The sequence below is a fragment of the Acanthochromis polyacanthus genome, chromosome 16 (genome assembly GCF_021347895.1).
Source record: "Acanthochromis polyacanthus isolate Apoly-LR-REF ecotype Palm Island chromosome 16, KAUST_Apoly_ChrSc, whole genome shotgun sequence".
NCBI classification, from domain to species: Eukaryota; Metazoa; Chordata; class Actinopteri; family Pomacentridae; genus Acanthochromis; species Acanthochromis polyacanthus.
Genome location: NC_067128.1, coordinates 21,757,406 through 21,781,648, shown reverse-complemented (window position 1 = coordinate 21,781,648; position 24,243 = coordinate 21,757,406). Strand labels below are relative to the sequence as shown.

Below are 24,243 nucleotides of genomic sequence, written 5' to 3'. Positions count from 1 at the left end.
TAAGATATGATGGTCTACTGTATCAAAAGCGGCACTTAGATCCAGTAGAACCAACACTGTTAGTTTTTTATTATCTAAATTCCACCTGATATCATTTAAAATCTTTAAAAGTGCTGTCTCTGTACTGTGGTTCATCCTAAAACCAGACTGATGTGTTTCTAAAATGTTAATTCTGTTTAAAAAGTCACTGACTTGGTTAAGAACCAGTTTTTCTAAAATTTTACTTAAAAACGGTAAGTTGGATACAGGACGGTAGTTATTAAGAACATTAGGGTCTAGACTGCTCTTCTTCAGGAGGGGCCCCACCACCGCCGTTTTAAAGGCAGTGGGGAAGACACCTGTCTGAAGAGAGCAGTTCATTATGTTTAAAAATTGTTCCTCAAAGAATCCATAAAATGATTTTAAGAGTGGTGTGGGAATAGGATCTAAAAGGCAGGTTGTTGGGTTTACTTGGGAGAAAACTCGACCAAGTGTCCTTGCATCAACCAGGGCAAAACTCTCCAGGGTTTCCTCAGGCAAGGACAGCAGATCAGATGTGTTAACAGGTAAAACTTGGTGGGATAAAAGGCTGGATCTGATGTCCTTGATCTTGGTTCTGAAGTGGTCTGCAAAGTTCTCACAAAGAGTGTCTGATGGTGTCTTAAAAGCTTTATTAAAATGAGTGCCTGCTAAAACATTGAAAGTGGAGAAGAGGAACCGGGGGTTGTTTTTATGCTCTGTGATGAGTTGTGAGAAATGAGAAGTTCTTTCCTGTTTGACTGCATTATTGTAGGTTTTGAGTTGTTGACAGAAGATTTCATGATGAACTGTTAGTTTTGATTTCCTCCATCTCCTTTCAGCACTCCTGCAGTTTCTTTTTAAGTGATTGATTTTATCATTTTTTCTCCATGGGGGTATCGGTTTCTTTCTGATTTTTTTAGTTAAAAGTGGAGCCACTGAGTCCAGAGTTGACTTCAGTCTGTTGTTAAAATTGTCAACAATAAAATCACACGGTGCAGGCAGAATTTCGGCAGGAGTGCTCTGTAAAATCTCAATAAAATTTGCAGCCACTTCAGAAGTTAGATAACGGTTCCTCACTGTTCTCACCGGGGCCTCCTGCTGGTTAAAACTGGCGATATTAAAAAACACACAGCAATGGTCAGACACAGCCAGGTCAACAACAGAGGACACACCAATGGACAAGCCATGGGTTATAACCAGGTCCAGGGTGTGTCCTCTGTTGTGAGTCGGCTGTGTGACATGCTGTGTAAAATCAAGGCAGTTTAAAAGATTTAAAAAGTCTCTGGACATTGAGTCCGAGATGTTGTCAATGTGTAGATTAAAATCGCCAGTTATTAAAATTCTGTTGTATTTGGTGTGAATGATTGACAAGAGATCTGAGAATTGACTGATAAAAAGGCTGGAGTGATGGGGTGGTCTGTAGACTGTTAAACAGAGGATCTGGGTGCTGCTAAAAACAAAAGCATGATGCACAAAGGATGCATAACTGTTAAAAAATACTTCAGTTGGGGTGAGATCATTTTTAGTAATGGAGGCTGTTCCTCCTCCTCTTCTACCCTGTCTGATGGAGAATAAAAAATTAAAATTCGGTGGAGAAGCCTCGGTGAGAACAACAGGTGCGTCAGTGCCAAGCCATGTCTCTGTCAGGAGAAGACTGTCCAATTTATTATCTAAAATCAAATCATTTATGATAAAAGATTTGTTTAAAAGAGAGCGCACGTTCAGTACGGCCATGTTGATGCTCATACTGAACGTGCGCTCCTCCTGGCGTTGTACAGGAAGCAGGGTTCTTGGTCTAAAAACAGTCCGGGTTCTGTTGGGTCTGTTAAAAACAACAGTTTGGATGTTATGGGTAATGTAGTCCGGTGTTTTTGTGGGCAGAGGGTGAGTGAGTGGGCGTGGCTTATTGCCAGTCAGTCAGCTGGAGATGTTATATCAAATAACAAATGTGTTATCAACTGACAAATATGTTTCAGGGTGAAACCCAATACAGTAAAATTATCTTTTATGTGTCAAAATTGAGAATAGACAAACTCCAAAGCAACATCAACTTAAAGAGAACTTTCCAACATTTACCTGTCAGTGTTTAGCTTAACAAACTCTACAGAAAATCAGTTTTAAATACATAAGGATAATTGTGGAAAATGCTGAAAATGCTCAAAGCCAATAACTGGTGATCCTGTATTGTTTCAGTGTGTTGCTGTTGCAGTACAGATATTTTACAGATTGTATGTTGCATTGTATGTATGGAAGGATTTTCCAGTGGCTAACATCATGTCGGGCTGAAATCACGTTCTCTAAATAAATGAATTAAATAAACAAATTCATGTATTGCTTAAACTGTGAGCAGGGGAACATTCTCTGCTGTTGATGTGAAACACATTCTGCTCTACAGCATCTCTCAGTTCATGTTTATCCCACACTTTCAAGCAAAATCAGATGCTTCACACCTGACCTTTTGTTTCATATTTTACGCACTTCTCAAAATGCCATTTTACAGTATATGTAAACAGGACAGGACATAAACATAAATGGAAATGATTTAGAAGTTGTAAAAAAATATCTGTATTGGCAACAAAGTGTGGCAGTGAGATGAAACAACGAAATTGGTGAGGAACAACCAATAAAATGAGGACCCAGACAAGGATGTGTGCTATCACCTGACCTGTTCTCCTTGTACGGGGAAAACACCATGAGGAAAATACAAGGCTTACCTGGAGTATCCATTGGAGGTTATAAAATAAACAACATATGTTATGCAGATGCCACAGTGCTGACAGCAAAGAGTAAAGAAAACTTCTATAGTATCCATAATTAATAGAGAGCCAGATACTTGGTCTGTCTTTAAACAGAAATATAACAGAAGTAATGGTAATTTCAAAGAAAAAAATGTCATCCCAACCTGTAACAGAAAAAGACCAAGAAATACCGAAGCAGGTTCATCATTTCAAATATCTCGGTTCATGGATGACATCAGATGTAGAGTAGCAATGGCAAGAACAGCATTTATAAAAATGAAAATATTCTGCCAAATAAGAAAATAGCAATTAGCATCTCTATAAGGACTCTCAGCAGTTACATTCTACCAGTTCTGATGTACAGATGTGAATCTTGAAACATAAATAACAAAATCACAGTAGCAGACGTGGTTTTCCAGATGCAGGCTACATATAGCTCATATGGACAGAATAAGCGATGAAGATGTTTTAAATTACTAAACACAAATTATATGCAACTGATCAAAATTAGGAAACGGCAAGCAGCATTTTTTGAACACATAATGAAAGAGACCATGGAATATACTGTTACAACTGGAAACATTAATGGGAACAGAGGTTGAGGCAGACAGAGAATGAAAATGATAGACGGACTGACATCATGGCTGCAAACAGTCACAATTCAGAAAGCAAAAGATCAGATTAGAATGAGTGAAATGATTGCCTGTGCTGACTGGCATGGCGATTGATTGATTGATTGATTGATTGATTGATTGATTGATTGATTGATTGATTGATTGATTGATTGTATATTTGTCTGTTAACTTCTGACCAACTCTGGTCTCACCTTCTTCTGTCATCTGTGCTGTATGTGATCATGTGTGTCTGTGTGTGTCAGTCTGATAACCTACAGTGAGCAGTACATGGAGTATGACCCATTTGTGACAACAACAGAACCATCGAACCCCTGGACCAGCGATGACCCCTCCTTGTGGGATCTGGAGGCCAGGTACAAAATCAGAAACCACATCAGCTTCACTTTCACAGCCAGGGGACTTATAAGCCATTTTTATTGAATATGTTTATTTATCACATCTACTTTGTGTTACTGGGTTATGTCTAAGTGAGCAGGCCAACCCAAAATTCTAAAAATTCCTCGCTAGAAAATGCTTGAAAGGCTGCTGAGAAAGAGTTCCTGATTTGATTCTTAAATTGTGGTTAGTGTTTGCTTCAAAATGCATTTTAACCGACACCATCACTTACACTGGGGTGTCACAATATTTTTCAATTTATGTTTCAGAGTCAGTGTAAGTCAGATATTTTTTTCTCCCTTGCTGTTTTCATTCTCGAATGCAGACAAGACTGTCTTGTAGAAGTACATGGGGACTCATATACAATCTGATAAGCTTTGTTTTACAACCCAGCATTGATTAAAGTCTGGAAATCTGGAAGTTATTTTCTTTATTTGTTGATAAAGCTTATTAATTAATCACTGAATTTCCCTTCGGGGATGAATAAAGTGATTCTATTCTATTCTATTCTATTCTATTCTATTCTGATAAAGCCTAACATAACTACGGTTAAATGGACAAGATTCACACTGTGTCCATCCTTTAGTTTCTTTCTTTTGACTGCACCAAGACAGTGCTGCACAGTAAGTCAGCATTACACACCTTCCTAAGAAGACACTTTCATCGATTACTTAATTAGAAAATAATAGAATAGAATAGAATAGAATAGAATAGAATAGAATAGAATAGAATAGTTTTATTGTCATCATACATGGCATGACGAAAATATAAATAGCTAAGAGATAGAGATACAACGGTAGTGAAGAAGGTGGCTGCACCTCTCAACAAGTTGCACTTTGCTCTGAGCTTCTGATCTCTCTGAATTATGCAGGAATTAAGTAGAGCAGACACGTAATCATTGTGCCTAATGTGGCTTTTTAATTCATCTGAATTGATTAATTGCAAGATAGGAGGAAATATTCTTAGCAGACATTATAACGAGCGGATTTCAGATGAACATTGCCACAGCTGTTTTAGCCTTTCCGACATCCCAGACGCAAATCAGATTTTAGGTTGAAAACTTTATTTCTTCCACTGTATAAATCAGCAGATTGTGCGGGGATGAATCCCTGTAATTTAATCTCTTCTAATGTCATTTTGATCTTGACCTACCTGATGTAGTTTCAACTGAATCTCTCCATCCTCTCCTGTCTCTCAGTAAGGAGCCCAGTCAGCAGCGGGTTAAGAAGTGGGGTTTCTCTCTGGAGGAGGCCCTAAAGGACCCAGCAGGACAAGAGCTCTTCCTCAAGTTTCTGGAGTCAGAGTTTAGCTCAGAAAACTTGAGGTGAGTGCAAAAGATGTTTCAGTACATACCTGCTACATATTCATATTATGGCATTTTTATCAGTTCATAAACATTGCCACAATGACCATTTTAAACAGCGTAGTTGTGGGTGGGGCACTATAGTGACCCCTTAAACTGAAAAGTTTGCTGTTTTGTCTGAAGATCCTCAGTTTACCGTCACAAAAGAGGTAGCTCTAATCACAATATTTAGAGTATGTTCTTACTCAGGCCAAATAATCGATTATCAAAACAACTGAACTTATTTTTCAGAAGAAATTTCAGCTTGTTTATAGTGTTTTGTAAAAAGATAATTCCTTAGGAGTAGGTTATAGGTTATTATGCTGTGATTTTACTGGGCCAGAACACTTGAGATCAAACTGGGCTGAATGTGGACCTGAACTCAGATGAATTTGACCCCCCTGGTCTACTTATTATAACGTTTCGTAAATGCAATGACTGGTCACAGAGTGAATGTTCTGTTTGCAGTGAAGCCAGTTGTAAACAGGAAATAATTAAAGTACACACCACATCCATAAAGCACACTACATGTGTGACAATGCAGACACTTCCAGTATGTACATACAGCAGATAAAAATAAAAAGGAGTGCAGGTTGTAAGCAAAAACAAGCTCTATTTAACAAGCAATGCATAAAAGTGATAGTACACACACAAAAAAAATAACTGAACAATAATAAAACGGTATTTGGACATTAAATGAACATTTGGATCAGTTCTATGTTGAGATCATTGTCAGTCTGCAAAACACTAGAAATAATATTTGGTTCTTGGTATCGTTATGTACACACACAAACAAACACACACACACACACACACACACACACACACACACACACACACACACACACACACACACACACACACACACACACACACACGCACAGACAGATACAAACAAAAAGAATCCATGAAGGAACAGGTTTAGGAAAGTAGTTCAGTAGTCGACAACTTATCGATTAATCGTTGTATCACCTATAGGTGCTTGTGTAGACGTAATTTTTGAGGGAATAAAAACATCTGTGCATATGTGGACGAGACTGGAGTCTGTATTTGCAGATTACATCAGTTAACTACAGATTACGAAGACCTTTAAATGTAAACAATAACAGAAATATTCTTCCTGGAAACCCTGAAGCGTCTGTAACCTGTTATCTATGTCATATTATGGGTAAAGTCAGTTACAGCTGCTTGTTTAAAACCTTAAATAACTCTGCTTTTGTGGGCAAGTAAAGAGAGCTTCTTCTGCACTATAAATCCAACTCAGTGTTGGTAATTCATCTGGTAACAATAAAGCAGTTTAGCAGAACGTGTGCATTTTTACTAGTGACACTGTGAGGGGTGCAAAACAGTTATAAAAAGACTTTATTACCCTGAGAAAAAACCAACTACTTTTTTGTTTTGGCATCCTTCATGTTCCAGCATACCACTTGAACGCTGTACAGACAGAACAACAATTAAGTGAAGGTTTGCCAGATCCCAGTTACCTGAAACCTTAAACACACCAAGAAAAGAACACAACCCACAGAAATATAATTTGCATTAGCACAAAATTACCAGAAAATCATGGATAGGTACAAGGGTCCTGTTTAGCTACTTTGTTACACAGATTATCTTCGCACTTGGAGATATAATTAATTTCTGATTTTGCTCAGCAAGATAAATTTGTAACTGTTTTCTTTAAGAACGTTTAACATAGTGAAACCTTCAACAATGAGGAACAAAGGGGTAGAAAAAAGATGATGAAATGCAACTTCAGGATTAAAACAGCAGGATAGAGACATAAGGACATAAATGAGACTGGAAAATAAATGTGTTAGAACCAAAACAGCATTCAAACTATAGTGTTTACCTTCTTGGTAGATCTGTTATAAAATGTAAGATTAACTGTGGACGTATTTGCTGAATGTGAAATTTCTAAAATATACTCCCTGTCCAAAAAAAAGTCGTACACTCTAATATTTCATGGAACCGCCTTCAGCTTTGAGTACGGCACACATTCACTGTGGCATTATTTTGATAAGCGTCTTCAATGTCACAACATTTATTTCTGTCCAGTGCTGGATACATTTTCTGCCAAAATCTTATATTGATGATGGGAGAGTTGGACCACTGCGCAAAGTCTTCTCCAGCACATCCCAAAGATTCTCAATGGGGCTGAGGTCTGGACTCTATGGAGGCCAATCCATGTGTGAAAATGATGTGTCATACTTCCTGATCCACTCATTCATAAAGTGAGCCCCATGAATCCTGTCATTTTCATCTCAGTATATGCCCGTGCTATCAGGAAATGAAAACTCCTTGATGGGAAGACTTGATTATTCAGTATATTCAGGTAGTCAGCTGACCTCATTCTTTGGACACATAATGTTGCTGAACCTTGACATGACCAACTGCAGCAACCCCAGATTATAACACTGAACCCCCAAGAGAGCATCACTTCATCCGCCACTCTTCTTACCCTGATGCGCCCATCACTTTGGAACAGAGTAAATCTGGACTAATCAGACCACATGACCTTCTTCCATTGTTCCAGAGTCCAATCTTTATGCTTCATAGCAAATTGAAGCCTTTTTTTTTTAATAAGCCTCATTGATCAGTGGTTTTCTTAGAGCTACACAGCTTGAGTTCCCTTTGCATTGTGCATGTGGAAATGCTCTTACTGTCACTATTAAACTTCGGTGTGAGTTCTACTGTCGATTTCCTATGATATGATTTCATGAAATGTTTAAATGATCTCAGATCATGATCTTTACCTCCGCCAAGGAGGTTAAGTGACACCCGGCGTTTGTGTGTCTGTCTGTCTGTCTGTCTGTTAGCAAGATAACTCAAAAACGCCTGGGCAGATTCACATGAAATTTTGAGGGGATGTAGATTATGGTAAGAGGAAGAGGTGATTTAATTTTGGTGGCGATCCAGAAAGGATCCTGGATTCTGGATCACTTTGAATTTTTTAGTATGTTTTAGTATGTGGTCCAAAGTATGACAAAAAACATCATAGGTTAGTATGTAGTTCAACTAATTGGAGCAATGTGTCCAGATAACAACTGGTTCAACTGGTTAAGAAGGTGATTCGTAAACAGAACTGTGTCAGAGACACAGGTTCAATTCCAGCTCATGATCCTTTACTGCATGGGTTTCCTGTTTTCCTCTCTATCCTTGGCAGAGGTCTGCACTCTCTGAGTGCTTTTCTAGTTCAAGAGTTTGTTCCTCCTCCACATTTCTTCCTCTAAGATGATGGTTCACCATTATCCTTCAGGTTTCAATAATGAGATGGATGATTCTTCATCTGATTTTAGTAGTTTCACAAAAGTCCTTAGTTGTTTTCTTACTTGATGCAAGCCAATAATTTGACCCTTCTGAGACAGATTAACATCCTTTCCATGACCACAGGATATGTCTTCCGACATGGCTATTTAAGATATAAGAAGCTCCTCACTGCATCAGCTAGGGATAAATAAGTTGTTGCCTCCTGAAACATATTCATCACTGAAGTAATTATCCAATGGAATGCTCTTGCTTATTTACTTAGTTAAATCCAGCAACTTTGTTTGGACAGACAGTGTATCACTCTGCTGCCATGTGCATTAAGAATGAAACTACTGAGAGAAATCAGTTAGCATGGCTCAGCACAGTGCAGAAAAACAAAAACTGCCTGGCACTGTTTAGCTCTTCAAGTGACTACTTTGTTTAATCTAGTATTATTAATAGTAATTATTTATTTATATTTTTGTTTTAAAAGTCAAACTGTGGTACTCATTTAAACCACTATGTTTCTGAAGGACAGAACACACGACAGAACGCACAACACAACATGTCCATTTTTTCTCACTGTGGAATCATCATTTGAAGAAATCTAAAGTCCTGCACATCTATGGAAAAAAAATGCAATCATGGCTATAAGATAAGACAATGACAAAATGTCTTTTGTACAATATTAAAAATTTATCATTAAATTTTTTTTTTTTTGTGACTGGTCACAGCTGAGTCAATTATGGCTTCTTAGTTCTACCAAGGACTACAAAATTTTTGTGTTAGTTTTTTACAGGCTCTGTGGGAAACAGTATATTCTTGGAAAGTTCTTGACATGTAGAATTAAATAAATTAAATATCATGATTTTAAGCTTTGATTTGGTTCATTTTCATGAATGAACTGCAAGTAACACAGAATTCCCACTTCCTGGGTGAATAATGGTGCATTTTGGGGGATTTTTAATAAGATAACATGCCTTTTATACCTTAATGTGTGTGTTTGTTGAAAAAACTGCAAGTGCATCTTTTACTCTAAATGAATAAGTCTGTTTATTTTGTAGTTATTGTTTCTTGACTCACAGAATAAATATTAAATTCATCCTTCAGTAGATGTACAGCTACACTACATCATGTTTGGCCCTGTATGCACCAGAGCAGCAATAAGTTGGTAATTTTATAATGTGTGAGTGAAAGAGAGAGTGTCTCTGAAAGCTATAGCAAGAGAGAAGGAAAAACGTGTCAGGAATGAAAGTGTGGGGATGAAGTGATAGTATTGAGGTTGTTGATATCTCTGAGCCTGAGGGAGATAAACACAGAAAAATACACGCAAACAGAAGGAGAGAGCATTCACATGTATTATGTTCACCCTCTGGCTTTCCCAGCAGCCTCCTCAGCCCTATCTCTTCCTCTGTCTGGTTTTCTGTCTGTGGAACTTTAATTGCTTTTGGTTTTATGAAGCAGCTTTGAGAGGAGCACTACAGAAAGAGAGAATGACAGTGAGTGAGAGAAACAGGCCCAGTGCTTTTCCTCTATAGATTGCGAAACCAGTCCACAGATAAATATAGATACAAACTAATATTTGAGACAGTCATTAGTTGCTCTCTGCTGCTTCTAGTGTTCAACAAAGTCCGGTCTCATCATTTATTCTCAAGTTAAATATCTAAACTGTGTGTTGTTGCAACACAGTCATCAGAAATACACAACTGGTCAAATGTTTTAGAATGCTTCATTCCTTCATTGAAATTCAAGTAGTTCAAGTCCAATGAATAGCTTGAAATGGTACAAAGGCAAGTGGTGAACTGCCAGAGTTTACAAAAAAAAGGTAAGGTTACCCAAAACTGAAAAACAATGTATGTTTTAGAATTATGCGAAATGCCTTTTTCAGGGAAGAAGAAATGGGTTTGCAACTTAAAGCTGTATTGCTTCAGTGGAGGCTGATCAAGCATTGAAAGTTGGTGCTACCAAATCCTAATAGTGTCCCAACTTTTTTGATAGCTTATAATTCTCTCTGTCTGCATAAAAGTAGTGTTGGAACACACCATGACACCATACTCTCCAGAGCATTATTTGAACAGTATTGCACTGCAGAAAGTAGTGTGTTGCTATTACAATGACAGGGAAAAGACAATTAACAATAGAAGAGAGACAGACCATCATAACACATAAAAATGCAGATCTTTCCTACAGAAACAATGCCGAGAAAGACAAGGTGTCAGTGAAAACAGTTTTCTTCACCATCAAAAGGCACTCAGAAACTAGGGTAAACTCTGATAGGAAGAGGTCTGGAAGACCCAAAGCCACAACAAAATGAGAAGACAAGTTTCTGAGTCAACAGCTTGGTGATAGGGGGCTCATAGGACAACAGCTTCAAGCACGGCTTAATAGTGGTCGTAGTGATCTCAGTTTCAACTGTGGAGAGAAGATTCAAAGTTGCAAGTTTGACAGGTCGAGTTACAGCAAGAAAGCCATTGCTGAGATGTCAGAAGAAGAAAAAGAGGCTTGCCTGGGACATGAAACACCACCAATAGACTACTGAAGACTGGAAGAAGGTATCATGGACTGATGAATCAAAATTTGACATCTTTGGTTCATCATGCAGGATTTTTGTACATCATCAAGTAGGTGAAAAGATGGTTCCTCAGTGTGACATCAACTGTCAAACATGGAGGAGGAAGCATGATGGTCTGGGGCTGTTTTGCTGGATCCAGGGTCGGTGACTTGTACAGAGTGAGCGGTACCTTGAACCAAAATGGCTACCACAGCATTCTGCAGTGCTATGTAGTACCCTCTGGTATGTTCCTAGTTGGTCAGGGGTTCATCCTACAGCAAAATAATGACTCAAAACATAAGTCCAAGCTATGACAGAACTACCTGAGATGGTAAGCTTGAAAACATGGAGTGGCCAGTGCAGTCTCCAGACTTAAACCCCATGGAGCTGGTTTGGGATGAACTGGACAGAAGAGTGAAAGCAGAGTGTGCTCAGCTGTTAAATCTGGCAAAAAGTGACTACTTTGATGAGTCAGAAGTGTAGATAAGATTTTGGTTTCTCAATGGATTTAAAAAAAACTTAATTTGTTTATTTATTCTATGCTTTCATTTCAGAGTACAATGAGACATTAACATGCATAATGTCCAATAAAAAAAAATGGAAAAACTTTGATGTTCTAAAACTTTTGACCGGTAGTGTATGTGAGACTTAATCTTCACTACTTCATGTATACCAAGAAAATAGCATTCAGTGGTTCAGATATCTTAAACAAATGAATCTGCCTCACCCAACTCTGAAATATCTTCAGAACTGGTCTTAATCTCTCGCAAATAATCTGACAAATATCTTCTATATATTGTTTAGCAGATAGATATTCTGTCGTTCCCTGTTCTTGCAACTTCTTTTGCACTGTTCTGCCTTAAGAGGGCTCTGCTTTTAGACTCACATTCCAAAACTCAACATGGCACGACTTATAATGTTGCCTTTATTTGGTAGATTTATTCTCACTTTAAGTAAGACAAACATCTAACATGAGGTCACAGACTGCTGATGCCATGTTTTCCTTTATGTTTGTTGAAAGAAACAGAGGCTATGCCTCACCCCTTCCTTCTATCATGTCAGTTAACTATCAAGAAATCCAACACTAATTACCTAAAATATTATTCAAAAGACAAAAGAAGTGCTTTACATCACCTTCACAAATTAGAAAATGGCAAAAGTATAATTTAATATCAACACAAAATAGGGCTTCTAACACTCAGTCTCAACATCCACTGATGTGTATTTGATTTTGCATGGTTGGAGGTTCTGGCTGGCAGTGCAGGACCTGAAGAGGATGCCCCAGCAGGAGGTTGGACAGAGGGCTCAGGATATCTGGGCAGAGTTCCTGGCAGAAGGAGCACCAAGCTCCATTAACCTGGACTCCCACAGCTATGAACGCACCAGTCAGAACCTGAAAGACCCTGGACGATATAGCTACGAGGATGCACAGGTGCTGTGACTTTACAGTCAATTAATTGCTTTACCAGGACATATTTAATAATTTATTGTAAAGTGAGCATTTGAAAACATAAAATATGGATACTATAGAAGGAGTGATATAATGATTGACATTTACTTCAGTTTGGGTCATAATTATGACGTCTCTCTAGTGAGAAGTGGTCTGATCTCATGATTAATGATAATTAAAATTACTATGGCATTGAAGTGTTATTACCTGTTTTTATCCACCTGTCTATCCATCCATCCATCCATCCATCCATCCATCCAGCCATTATCTATACACCACTTAATCCTCATTAGGGTCCCTGGAGGGGCTGGAGTCTGTCCCAGCTGACTTAGGGTGAAGGCAGGGAACACCAGTCCATCACAGGGCTACATATAGAGACAAATAATCACACTCGCATTCACACTTAGAGACAATTTAGAGTTAACAGTTAACCTCAGCATATTTTTGGACTGTGAGGGGAAGCTGCATTACCTACATAGGGAGAACATGCAAACTTCATGCAGAAAGATCCCGGGAAGGCCGGGATGCGAACTAGGGATCTTTTAGCTGTAAGGCAACAGTGCTAACCACCAAGACACTGTGTAGCCCACCTGACTATCCATACATCTCCATTATGAAACTGCAAAATATACTAATTCCATTCTTTGCAGTGTTCATCAATATTACAGTAGATGGACATTTATGAAACACTGTTGAGTTAGAAGAGAATTTAGAAACAGCAAGCCTGCTGTCCTAAGCTGCAAATTATCATATTCAGTTGCACAAAATTTAAGTCTAAAAACAGCTGTTGGCTTGCATGCAGTACTATTTCTATGCTGAGCTTTATGCTAAGCTAGCAGGCTACTGTCTGTACCTTCATATTTAACAAACAGACATAAATATTTTGGTTTTCCCATCAGTCTCTCTCAAAAAAATCAAATAAGCATGTTTCCCAGACTGTGGACCAATTTCCTTAAATGTGTTCATCAATATTTCTCATCCTTAGATAAAAGGATCCAAATAGGTATACTGTCTATAAGGGGCCTTAATCTATGTACCATTTAGGGTGTTCATATCTATGCTTTCATTTTTCTTTTCAAGTTATCTGCATCATAGAAACCTTTTCAGGGTCTCTCTGTCTGTCCAATTTGTCGGACTTAAATGCTTTACCTGAATCAACTAATGGGTTCATGTTGGAGTGATTTCTAAAGAAAACACCTGGCTCATAGACAGATGAGAATAGAGGGAAGATGGAAGCATTGGATGATGTGTCATGTCTATTGAATGTTCTTATCTGTTACAGGCTTATAAGGGAACAGTTAAATAATGGCACACTCTCCCTGTGCCACTGTCAAGTTTAGTTTAACGTGCTTTGCAAGTTCAGAACATCATGAGCACAGAGCCATAAATACTACTGTACTGTTGTAGCCTTTCAACACCATTAGCTAACACAATGTAGCATTAGAACACAGGAGTGATGGTTGCTGGAAATGTTCCTCTGCACCCCTATGTTCCATTAAAAATCAACTGTTTCCAGCTAGAATAGTCATTTACCACATTAACAATGTCTACACTGCATTTCTGATTCATTTAATGCTATCTTAATTTGAAAAAAATGCTTTTCTTTCAAAAATAAGGACATTTTGAAGTGACTCCAAACTTTTGAACGGCAGTGTAAATACAGAGCAGAATCATCCTCCTCTTTCTGCTGGTCAACATATGAATTTCTTGTTCTTTCTCTCTGTGTGTCCATCTTTCTGTTCATTTAGGACCACATTTATAAGCTGATGAAAAGTGACAGCTACACACGTTTCTTGCGCTCCAATGTATACCAGGACCTGCTGATGGCAAGGAAGAAAGTATGTGTTTCTATGTTTGCCATCAATCAAAGACTCAGCTTTTGTGTACATACCTAGATTTTGAATAAGCTTACTGCAGATAGTGCTGGCAATGCAGGAACTGATGGTGGCTTTATACAGAGGCATCACTGAGACATTTTAAGGGATGCGCGTCAGTCACTGATTTTGCATTAATTATGCTGATATGACAACTACCAACAACCACTGATTGAATGGAAAGTGGAAAATTTTTTTCCCAATGCAGCTGCAAGAATTACACAGAACTGTAATCTGTTAAAAAAAAATTAAATATGATTGAATTTTGTGTAATTTTGGAATTTGAAATGACCCTTGGATGGAGAGAAATCATTTTACTTTTTCTTTACCCTATAGCCTGAGATGGAGCAGGGGAGACGCACCTCTCTGGAGAAGTTCACTCGCAGTGTGGTGAGTGTCCCATTTCCTCTGCTTTAAAAGCTGAAAACTGCATTCAGTAGAACAGGAGAGTCAAACTAATTTCAGTTCAGGGCTACCTACAGCCCACTTTGATCTCTATTTTTTCAGTTCAATTCGATTCAGTTTATATGTGGCCAATTACAGGTCAAATTGTCTCAAGACGCTTTACAAAACCCATATGTCTGAACATCCAGCGCATACCCTAAGGCGACAGTGGCAAGAAAAACACCCTTTTAATGGGAAGAAACTTGCAAGAGCAGAACCTGGCTCTTTATGTGGGGGGACCCATCTGGGCTGGAGGAAGGTCAGCAGCAGCATCCCACAGTGAACATGATGGAGACTAAGCCAGCTGGTGGGACAGCAACCGCAGATCTGAAGCATCCCATCTCTAGTGGGCCAGACCACTAAAATAACAGCATAATAAGCAATAAATAATGATTCCCCCCCCCCCCCCCCCTTTGCTTTAGTTTTAAAAAAGTACATTCTGAAAATGTTCACATTTAATGAATAAAATGTTATAATGTTATAAAATGTTCACATGATATTTATAAAATATCATGAATAAACTGAAATTTCTTTAGAAAATTAAGTGAAATTTCAACAATATTATGCCTCAGTTTATCAGTTACATATGACAACTTACAGATCACAATGTATGTACAAAAGCACAAAACATTTAGTCACAGGTATCTGGAACTCAACAACATAGTATTTTACAATATTTTTGTCAATATTTAGTAATTTTTTAAACTTTACATTCATTTCTACATCATGCAATCCTGACCACCTGAACCAACACACCACACATACTAAAGTAGAAACTATAAAGGAAAAGGTTGAGTTGTCCCGCTGTCTTGTAAATGTATAAAATGTATACATAAAAAATGCATAAAAGTTGTGACAGTGCATTTACAATAGGGTTCAACCAAACCAAAGTCTGTCATACTGAAGCTGCTGACTGACATTATATCGGACAATGTTCAATGTCTCTACATATTGTTCTGTTTTTATTGTTTTTATCTGTTTTTATTGTTTTTATCTGTTTTTATTTATCTGTTTTTATTGTTTTTATTTCTGTGTACAGCACCTTGACGGAAAGCGCTTTATAAATAAAGTTATTATTATTATTATTTTCACCGCAAGTATTCATTTCCCCCTTAGTAATTTTGGATTCAAGGTTCAAAGTTACTTTATTTATACTTGTGGGTAGATTTGTTTACCAGAGAAATGATTGCATTTGGCATTCGGTTACAAGAAAGTGGACCCTCTTGTGGGCCGGTTTTGCCCCTGCAGTAGAATATATGGGATTTTGAACAAAGATACTGCAAAAATATTGCAGTAAAGAAGATATACTAGTAGTGGATTAAAGATGTCCTAGCTCCATGTGTGTCAGTTTCTATGCTTATGTCTGCTCTGTGAACACATAGCTACATCTTTTATCTAAAGTAAAGCCTTTTTTAGTTGCACTGACCTTGAAAGGACTATTCATGCTTTTATTAGCTCACGTCTAGATTATTGCAATGCCCTTTTTGTCGGTGTTTCCCTGTCGGCCCTGAGCCGCTTCCAGTTGGTGCAAATTGCGGCAGCTCGTTTCCTGACGAACACTCCAAGGCATCAGCACATCATCCCAGTCCTGTTCTCCCTCCACTGGCTTCCAGTTTCTTTTAGGATTGATTTTAAAATTTTCCATTTTGTTTTTAAAGCCCTCAATGTTCTGGTGCCTATTTATTTAACGGAACTTCTCTCTGTCCAAAACCCAAACAGGTAGTTAAGGTCCTCTAACCAGCTGTTTCTGGAAGTCCCTGGGCCAGGTATAAACACTGGGGGGATCAAGCCTTTTCAGTTGCTGGGCCAAGACTCTGAACAAACTGCCCCCTGGCACCATCACTGACTTTGGCTTGTTCAAAGCACGGCTAAAAACATATCTTTCAGACTGGCTTTTATTACACAGTAATGTGGTGACATTTTATTTTATTTTATTCTATTTTATCTTATTTTATCTGATTTTATTTTCCTGACATGTTCTATTGTTGCTTTCTTTTAATCTGCTTTTTTTTTCTTATTTTATTGTTTGTTTTTAATTGGAAAGCACTTTGGTCACCATGAGTGTTGTAAAGTGCTCTATAAATAATTTTTTGGTTGATTGATTGATTGATTGATTGATACCTACTGCATAATTCATTATGAGACAGACTCTTTATGTATATTTGTCACAAAGTTGCTTTTTTGCCATTTTAATTATCATAATCCTGAAGGTGGCAACATCACATTACACTTGCAAACGTTGTGATGTCTGTACTCTTTAATTGAAACAGCTGACTGATGTTGGCCCCTTCACTTAAGGGACATCTTCTTTTTCTTAATAGTGGTTATAAGAAGTGGTGTGGTGCCTAGTTGTCCATTGCAGAAATTAATTTGTCCAGCTGCATGACTGAACAAGCAATTGCTTGCAGGAATATTGAAGTAAAGTTTCAGGATAAACACAGGAAAGAAAGCTTTCACAATTCTAGTTAAGGGATTAACACATTCTGGCCTCACAGGTCTGTTCTGCCCTATGGCAGTTATTATACTTTTCACTGAAGCTGCTTGTGTGCACAAACTTCTCAAAAATCACAAAAATATCTTGCAGATGTATTGTGAGCATGAAATGTAAGAATCAATAATTAAATATTATGTTAGTCTTACTGGACTTCACATGCTACCTATTGAATCTGTCATTGTGTTACCACTTCTTTTTATTCATTCACTGACCATCCTTTCATCACCATCTATCCCTACATTAAGCTTTAATGTATTATTTGCAGACAGGGCTTTTCTTTTCTTTCAGCTCGCCTCCCACTGTGCTCTCTCTAAATCCTCAAGAAAGCTGAGTTGACGGCATTTTGACAGCTGCCACCCTCACCTGCTTTGCTCTCTGTTTCCTCTCAGGGCAAGTCACTGACGGGCAAACGACTGACGGGCCTCATGCAGTCATCCTGACAAGGCCTGGATGAAGAGTAGGAGGAACCATACCCAGAAGAGCTGCTTACCTGTGGGTAGTAGGTGGAGAAGGACCCTGGGCTATGTGGATGTGGCTGAGGGAGGCGGCTGAGGGTGCCAAACAAGCTTAGACTGCTGGAGCAAAATGCGACCACGTCTGGAACTCACTTGATCAGCTCAAGAGGACCGACAGCATGCAATAAGTCACCAGACCTGACACCAAGACAGTGCTGTTACAGTGTAGATGATAAACAATGTTACTCTTCTTAGGAGGTTTCTACTCAAATGCCTGAACTAAACAAGGTCAGGCACAGTCGCTTCTCTCTATCTACTATATACGCTCACGTTAATATGGTAGCTGAAGAGGCTATTGCTTTACTTTCAGTGATATAAACATGGAATGCTTGAATGCTTTGACTAATGTCAAAATAAGACTTAGATTAATGCTGTAGCCAGTTGTTTTATCTCACATCTTTCACTAGGATGATATAAGGGAAGGAGGATAGGTGGGTTGACAGTAAACATTCACAGCAGAACTGATGCTGGATTGCCTTCTTTAATGATGGGACAAATGGAGTAGTACATCAGGTTTTCAGCAAATGAGCTTTTAGATCAATCTACTATTGTATGACACAAGATAAGCCTCTGTATGTCCAACACTGCTTTAGTTGGCTCCAGTGTGTGCTCACATTTAATATCATTCTCAACACAAAAATGCAGTTTTAACCCAAATATTCAAATGTCTGAGTGAATCAGAGATGACTTGATTTTTAAACCACCAGTGGGTACACTCACAAATGAAATTGTGTCATGAAATGGTGAGTTGATCATTTTGCATTACTTTAAGTGAGCAAGTGGAACAAATGTGAGGCTTTATTATATCTTCTAAACATTCCACTTCAGGGTGCCACAATAAGGTTTAGTGGGCTGACTTCTAACCATTCTCCACCTTATGTAAAGAGGACCATGAAAATAAAAGAGGAATGCACAATAACGTAAGGTATTTGGACCTTTTTTTTTTCATCATTTAATTTCTCCAGAACCAGCAAAGAAATTCACATGAAGTTTCTAGGAAGTTCCCGGGGTAACTGAACCAAATGCCACATTCTAAGCTGTAAATGCAAGGACATCTTTTCCTTCTGTTGCTATCAGGGCCGTGCAGAGACCTTTGGAGGGGCAGGTGCACATGGAGCACGAATTTGAAGCACCATAAAGTGTCCCACCTGACAATATGACTGGATGAATTGTGGGAACTCATATTCACATGCAGTGTAACATGAAAGCAGTGACACAATGGTTAAGTCTCGACTACTGATCAGAAAGTCAGTGGTTCAAACCCGGTTGTGGCCACCATTAGATCCTTCAAATTATTATTTTGAAGTTGAATTTAGATCACCATTAGACACTGGACTGTTTAACTGTGGCTAATCTTCCTGGAGTCCTTGCTTTTAAATTTCATATATTTTCTAGACATATACTGTATAGCCACGGATTTGCTCCATGGTGCTGATTCATAATCTGCCCTTTATTATTCGTAGAACTAATAGTTAAAAAAAGACACAGAAATCATGAATTTAAATGTATTTGTGCTTTTCCCCCCCAATTTGACTATCCACAACACAGCAAATTTAGAAAGTTATATATTTTATATTTATGCATATTATATTTGTCTATATTGACAAATGTTGTAAACAAATACTGATATGTTTACAGTTTTTTTTCAGTTGCCAACAAGCATTGGTCCAAACTGAAGTCACATATTCAAAACTCTTAACACAGCCTGCATTTCCATCATGCATCTCAGCTAAACAGTTAATTTCATCCCCAAAACTGTTTCTCACCAACAAAACACTTCATACATGTCTCACAATAAACTCATCCAACCACAACACGAGCAAATAGTCTCACTTTGGAAACAAACACTGTCACTCTTGGCACACTGAACTGCAAAATACTAACAGAGAGCATTACATGAAATTAATTGTGATCTTTCAAGTTTGAATGATTTTTTTTTCAATAAATCAATATGTTATTATAAAATAAGATCTTTGCACTTTGAATGTTCTAAATTATAATGTATTGCAACAAGAATGACTCAGGAACACAGCACTTTACTTCAAGAACACTTTATTTTTTCTGTGCCTTTGCATAGGTTCTTTGGGACCACACAAAAATAAAAAGGTTTATTGTAATCAAAAAAAAAAAAAAAAAGCAGAATTCAGGGGGCAGAATAGAAATCAAGAGATAAAACTCAAAAACCAACAACACATGCATACTGTAACATTCACCTCCTGTCGTCTGCATTTGGCCACATGTTTCCATCCACGTCACATCTTAGGTCTTCTCTGGTGATCCAATGTGGGTAGAACCTTTGAGTGTCTGATCCACCCCTGGCAGGCCTCAGGAGAAATAGCTCCACACCCAGCATTCATTGCATCCAGCAAAGAGAGCTGGTTGTGTGGAGAGGGATCATAAACTTTCCACCTCTACAATGAAAAATATTCTGAGGTTCAAGAAGGGCGAGTATGGAGGTAAAAACAGCACAGACATCCTGGAATGTGCAGGGAACCAGTCATTGCAGCAGAGTGGTGGAATGCCACGTTGTCCCACACAACAAATGTATTTCTTACCCTTTGACCAATCTCCCCTGCTGGCACAAGTAGAATATGAAGGTCATCTAAAAAAGAAATGAGTCTGTCTGTTATCTGGGCCAATGAGAGGCTTATGTAAAATCAAACAATGATTTGAGAGAGCTGCACAAATTGTAATATTTGCACCTCTCTGGCCTGGTACGTCAACTGTTGCCCGCTGCCCAATGACATTTCTTCCTCTGCGTCTTTTTTTTGCCAGGTTGAATCCTGCTTCATCCACATATACAAATTCATGTGGAGTTGGTCTGGCCTCCATCTCAATGACCGTCTAAAATAAAGAATATTAATTTGACCTCTTCCTCCTGTAGGTGGCGGCCTATACATCTTAAAGAGAGTACAGTTATATGAAACACAAAACACTGTAATCAATAGGTTTCCCAAAATGCCAGCTGATGTAAAAACAGATGACTTTTTTTGTAAAATCTGGTACAACATGGTAATTGTGGGATGCATGTCTTACCTGTTGATTTGCTGGGAAATTCTCATAATTGTTGCAACTGTTGAACGCTGCAGGTTTGGCTGCACCCTTGAACCAGCCTCTCTAAAAGAGAGTCCATGGTCAATCACTGTGGCCCTAATTTCATCAGAGACCACAGCTCTTGGTCTTCCTCTCCATCTTCCTCTCCTGGCCACTCTTCTCTCTCTACCAACCTGAACCAGTGCTCTTTGATCCTTATTTCCAAAGGAAAAACAATCAGAAGCCACTCCTTTTATATGGTTTCTGATGAGGCCAAACGCAAATCACCTGAATCGGGTTTCAGCTGACAGCTACACGCAGCTGTGTGTAATTACCTAATCTTTTCATTTATTTTTATTTTCAATATGTTGATATGGTTTTCAATAGATTTCAATGTGGCTGCACCTGTCCCCCCCCCCCCCCCCCCCCCCCCATCATTCTGTTTTGATTGTGGTTTTAACTGTTTTGAAAAAAGTGTGTTAGCATTTGAAAATGTGCTGTAAAAGTCTCATGTTTTGCAGGTGATGAAGTAGTAACTGAGAAAAGAGTTCATGAATTTTGGTGACTGTGGTCACTGAATGCATTTTGTGTGAAAGCAATGGAAAGTGTTTCACAGTTCGGTCCACACGGACTTCTGTTTTGCAGGCTGCGTTAAGAGTTTTGAAGATGTGACTTCAGTTTGGACCAATGCGTGTTAGCAATCGAAAAAAAAACTGTAAATGAGAGGGTGAGAAAATCACAATTCAAATTCTTCTAATTACTATTGTTATTGTATTTATACTGCAATAATCCAAAATTAGGTGCAGAGTCCACGTCATGTGAGTTATTCTCTCCAACAGAAAAAAAAAACACTGCTGGAGTTCCTTTTTATGAATTCTAATATTAAAACTGTGTCATTCTGCACGTCAGACATTTCTGAGTTCTCTCTACTTCTATTCACAGTTGTGTTGTTTCCACAGAGGTGTAGGATTTTATATTGCAGAGAAAAATAAGCCCACAGTGAGCAAAAAGAAAAAAAGAAGCCCAAAAACTGATTGGATTAAACTATGAACTCTCACATTCTTACCACGGAGGGAACAAATGGCACAAGGATTTCTCCAACTCTGCATGACAAGGAACAAACTCCCAAACCACTGTTTCTGAAGCAAATAAGTGTTTTAAATGCATGAATAACTCAGTCAAACATTAGGAAGAAGAAGTGATCTGGCAGAGTGTGTATTTACCTGATAACTGTCAGGTAGAGTTCAGATGTGTAAACATAGGTGATGTTGAATGCTGCACTGACCATCAGTTTTCCCAGAAGTGCTAAAGATGTAACACTCAACAAAGTCCCTGTAAACACAAATACAACTTTTTCATTATTCACAAAACATCCTGCAGGCAAACACAGAGTGAATTCCATTTTGTACATTTTGCCCAAAACCTTGACGAAGATGTAAAAACAAACAAAAAACTTTGTCCAGCTACGGGAAACAAAGGTGGAACGAGGTCTTCAGTAACTGTTTTCAGTCCCACCAGTAGAAATAATTACTCAGCCAAGGAATGCGGGGGGTTATGTGACGATCAGTGCACGTTTGTGTGTCCGTCCGTCTGACTGTCTGTCAGCAACATCACTCAAAAACAGAAAAAACAGATTTGGATGAAATTTTCAGGGAAGGTCAGAAATATATATATGTATATATATATATATATATATATATATATATATATATATATGGCATGCCGTTTAGGAAATTATATATATAATGAAAGTTGATATATATATAATGAAACTTGATATATATATAGTGAAACTTGATATATATATAATGAAAGTCGATATATATATAATGAAACTTGATATATATATAATGAAAGTCGATATATATATAATGAAACTTGATATATATATATAATGAAAGTCGATATATATATAATGAAACTTGAGATATATATATAATGAAAGTCGATATATATATAATGAAAGTTGATATATATATATAATGAAAGTTGATATATATATAATGAAACTTGATATATATATATATATATATATATATATATATATATATATATATATATATATATATATTGACTTTCATTATATATATATATCAACTTTCATTATATATATATCAACTTTCATTATATATATATATATATATATATATATATATATATATATATATATATATATATATGGCATGCCGTTTAGGAAATTATATATATAATGAAACTTGATATATATATAATGAAACTCGATATATATATAATGAAACTTGATATATATATAATGAAAATTGATATATATATAATGAAACTTGATATATATATATAATGAAACTTGATATATATATAATGAAACTTGATATATATATATATAATGAAAGTTGATATATATATAATGAAAGTTGATATATATATATAATGAAAGTTGATATATATATAATGAAACTTGATATATATATAATGAAAATTGATATATATATAATGAAAGTTGATATATATATATATAATGAAAATTGATATATATATAATGAAAGTTGATATATATATATAATGAAAGTTGATATATATATAATGAAACTTGATATATATATAATGAAAGTCGGAATATAGAATGTTCAGATTTTCATTCCATCTATTCAAAGTTTCATTCCATATATTCAGACTTTTTCCTACTGAGCCCTGGAAGGACATGGCAAACAAAAACAGGAACCTTATTGGACATTTGCTCTTCAGATGAGCTCTTCTGTGATTATCTATCTGTCTTCATGGTTGTCACAGGGAACGGCGACTACGTTTGAGAAAACAGGTAATTTTTAGAGATGTTTTGATTCTGAACACTGAACGTGTTAGCATTAGCTTAGCTACTTAGCTTCGACTACATTTGCATCCCTACATAGCTTAAAGGTTAAACACATGCACCATATGTTGATGATAATGATAATATCTATGTTTATCTTTATAGCTGGTCTTAAGGCTAATTACGAGGCAGAGGTCAGCTGCTGCCTGGACACATCCATGATCACGCCACTGGTGGGACACAATTGTACTGGATTTCAGCTGAAGGCTGCTGTTCTGTCCAAACTGAGACATTTTTATTGTGACATACCCTCCACTGTTGTTAGCTTTTGATTCAATAATTTTTTTTGAGATGAGGAAATCACTATTGCATGTTTCTAGTTAAATACCCTACTTTTATGATATATCACTACAGCGTGCACTTTTTATATTTTCCATCAATTTCACCCAAAAGTTGAATAACTACTTGTGAGCAGTGTATGTAGACACATAATAGAAGCACATTTCAATAATATGTCTGCTGCAGTAGTGCAGTTTATCTACCTAGATTGGTGTAACAGTAAAAAAACAACAATATATGCTACTGATGTTTCTGACTAAAATCTGCTTGAAAAGCACAACTGCTTATCTGTCAAAATGTGTGTAACAAAAGTGTGCACTGAACACTGAATAAAGTCTCTGTAGATTATAGACAAAATTTGCATCTCTCATCACAAATTTCTGTTCATTCATCCAAAGTGCATGAGTAAAATACAAAACAGG

General features: G+C 37.3%; 1 protein-coding gene across 2 annotated transcripts in view; it reads left to right on the top strand.

The window, feature by feature from the left end:
• rgs6 (regulator of G protein signaling 6) overlaps nt 1-18,583 on the top strand; it is a 174,855-nt gene extending 156,272 nt beyond the window's left edge. For both annotated transcript variants that reach the window (XM_051960918.1, XM_051960919.1), the window contains exons 13-18: nt 3,616-3,726; nt 4,947-5,072; nt 12,133-12,319; nt 14,086-14,175; nt 14,548-14,601; nt 17,539-18,583. In XM_051960918.1, the coding sequence (XP_051816878.1) occupies nt 3,616-3,726; nt 4,947-5,072; nt 12,133-12,319; nt 14,086-14,175; nt 14,548-14,601; nt 17,539-17,589 (619 nt within the window). In that variant the 3' untranslated portion in view covers nt 17,590-18,583. The remainder of the gene's footprint in view (nt 1-3,615; nt 3,727-4,946; nt 5,073-12,132; nt 12,320-14,085; nt 14,176-14,547; nt 14,602-17,538) is intronic.
• Nucleotides 18,584-24,243: the final 5,660 nt, after the last annotated feature.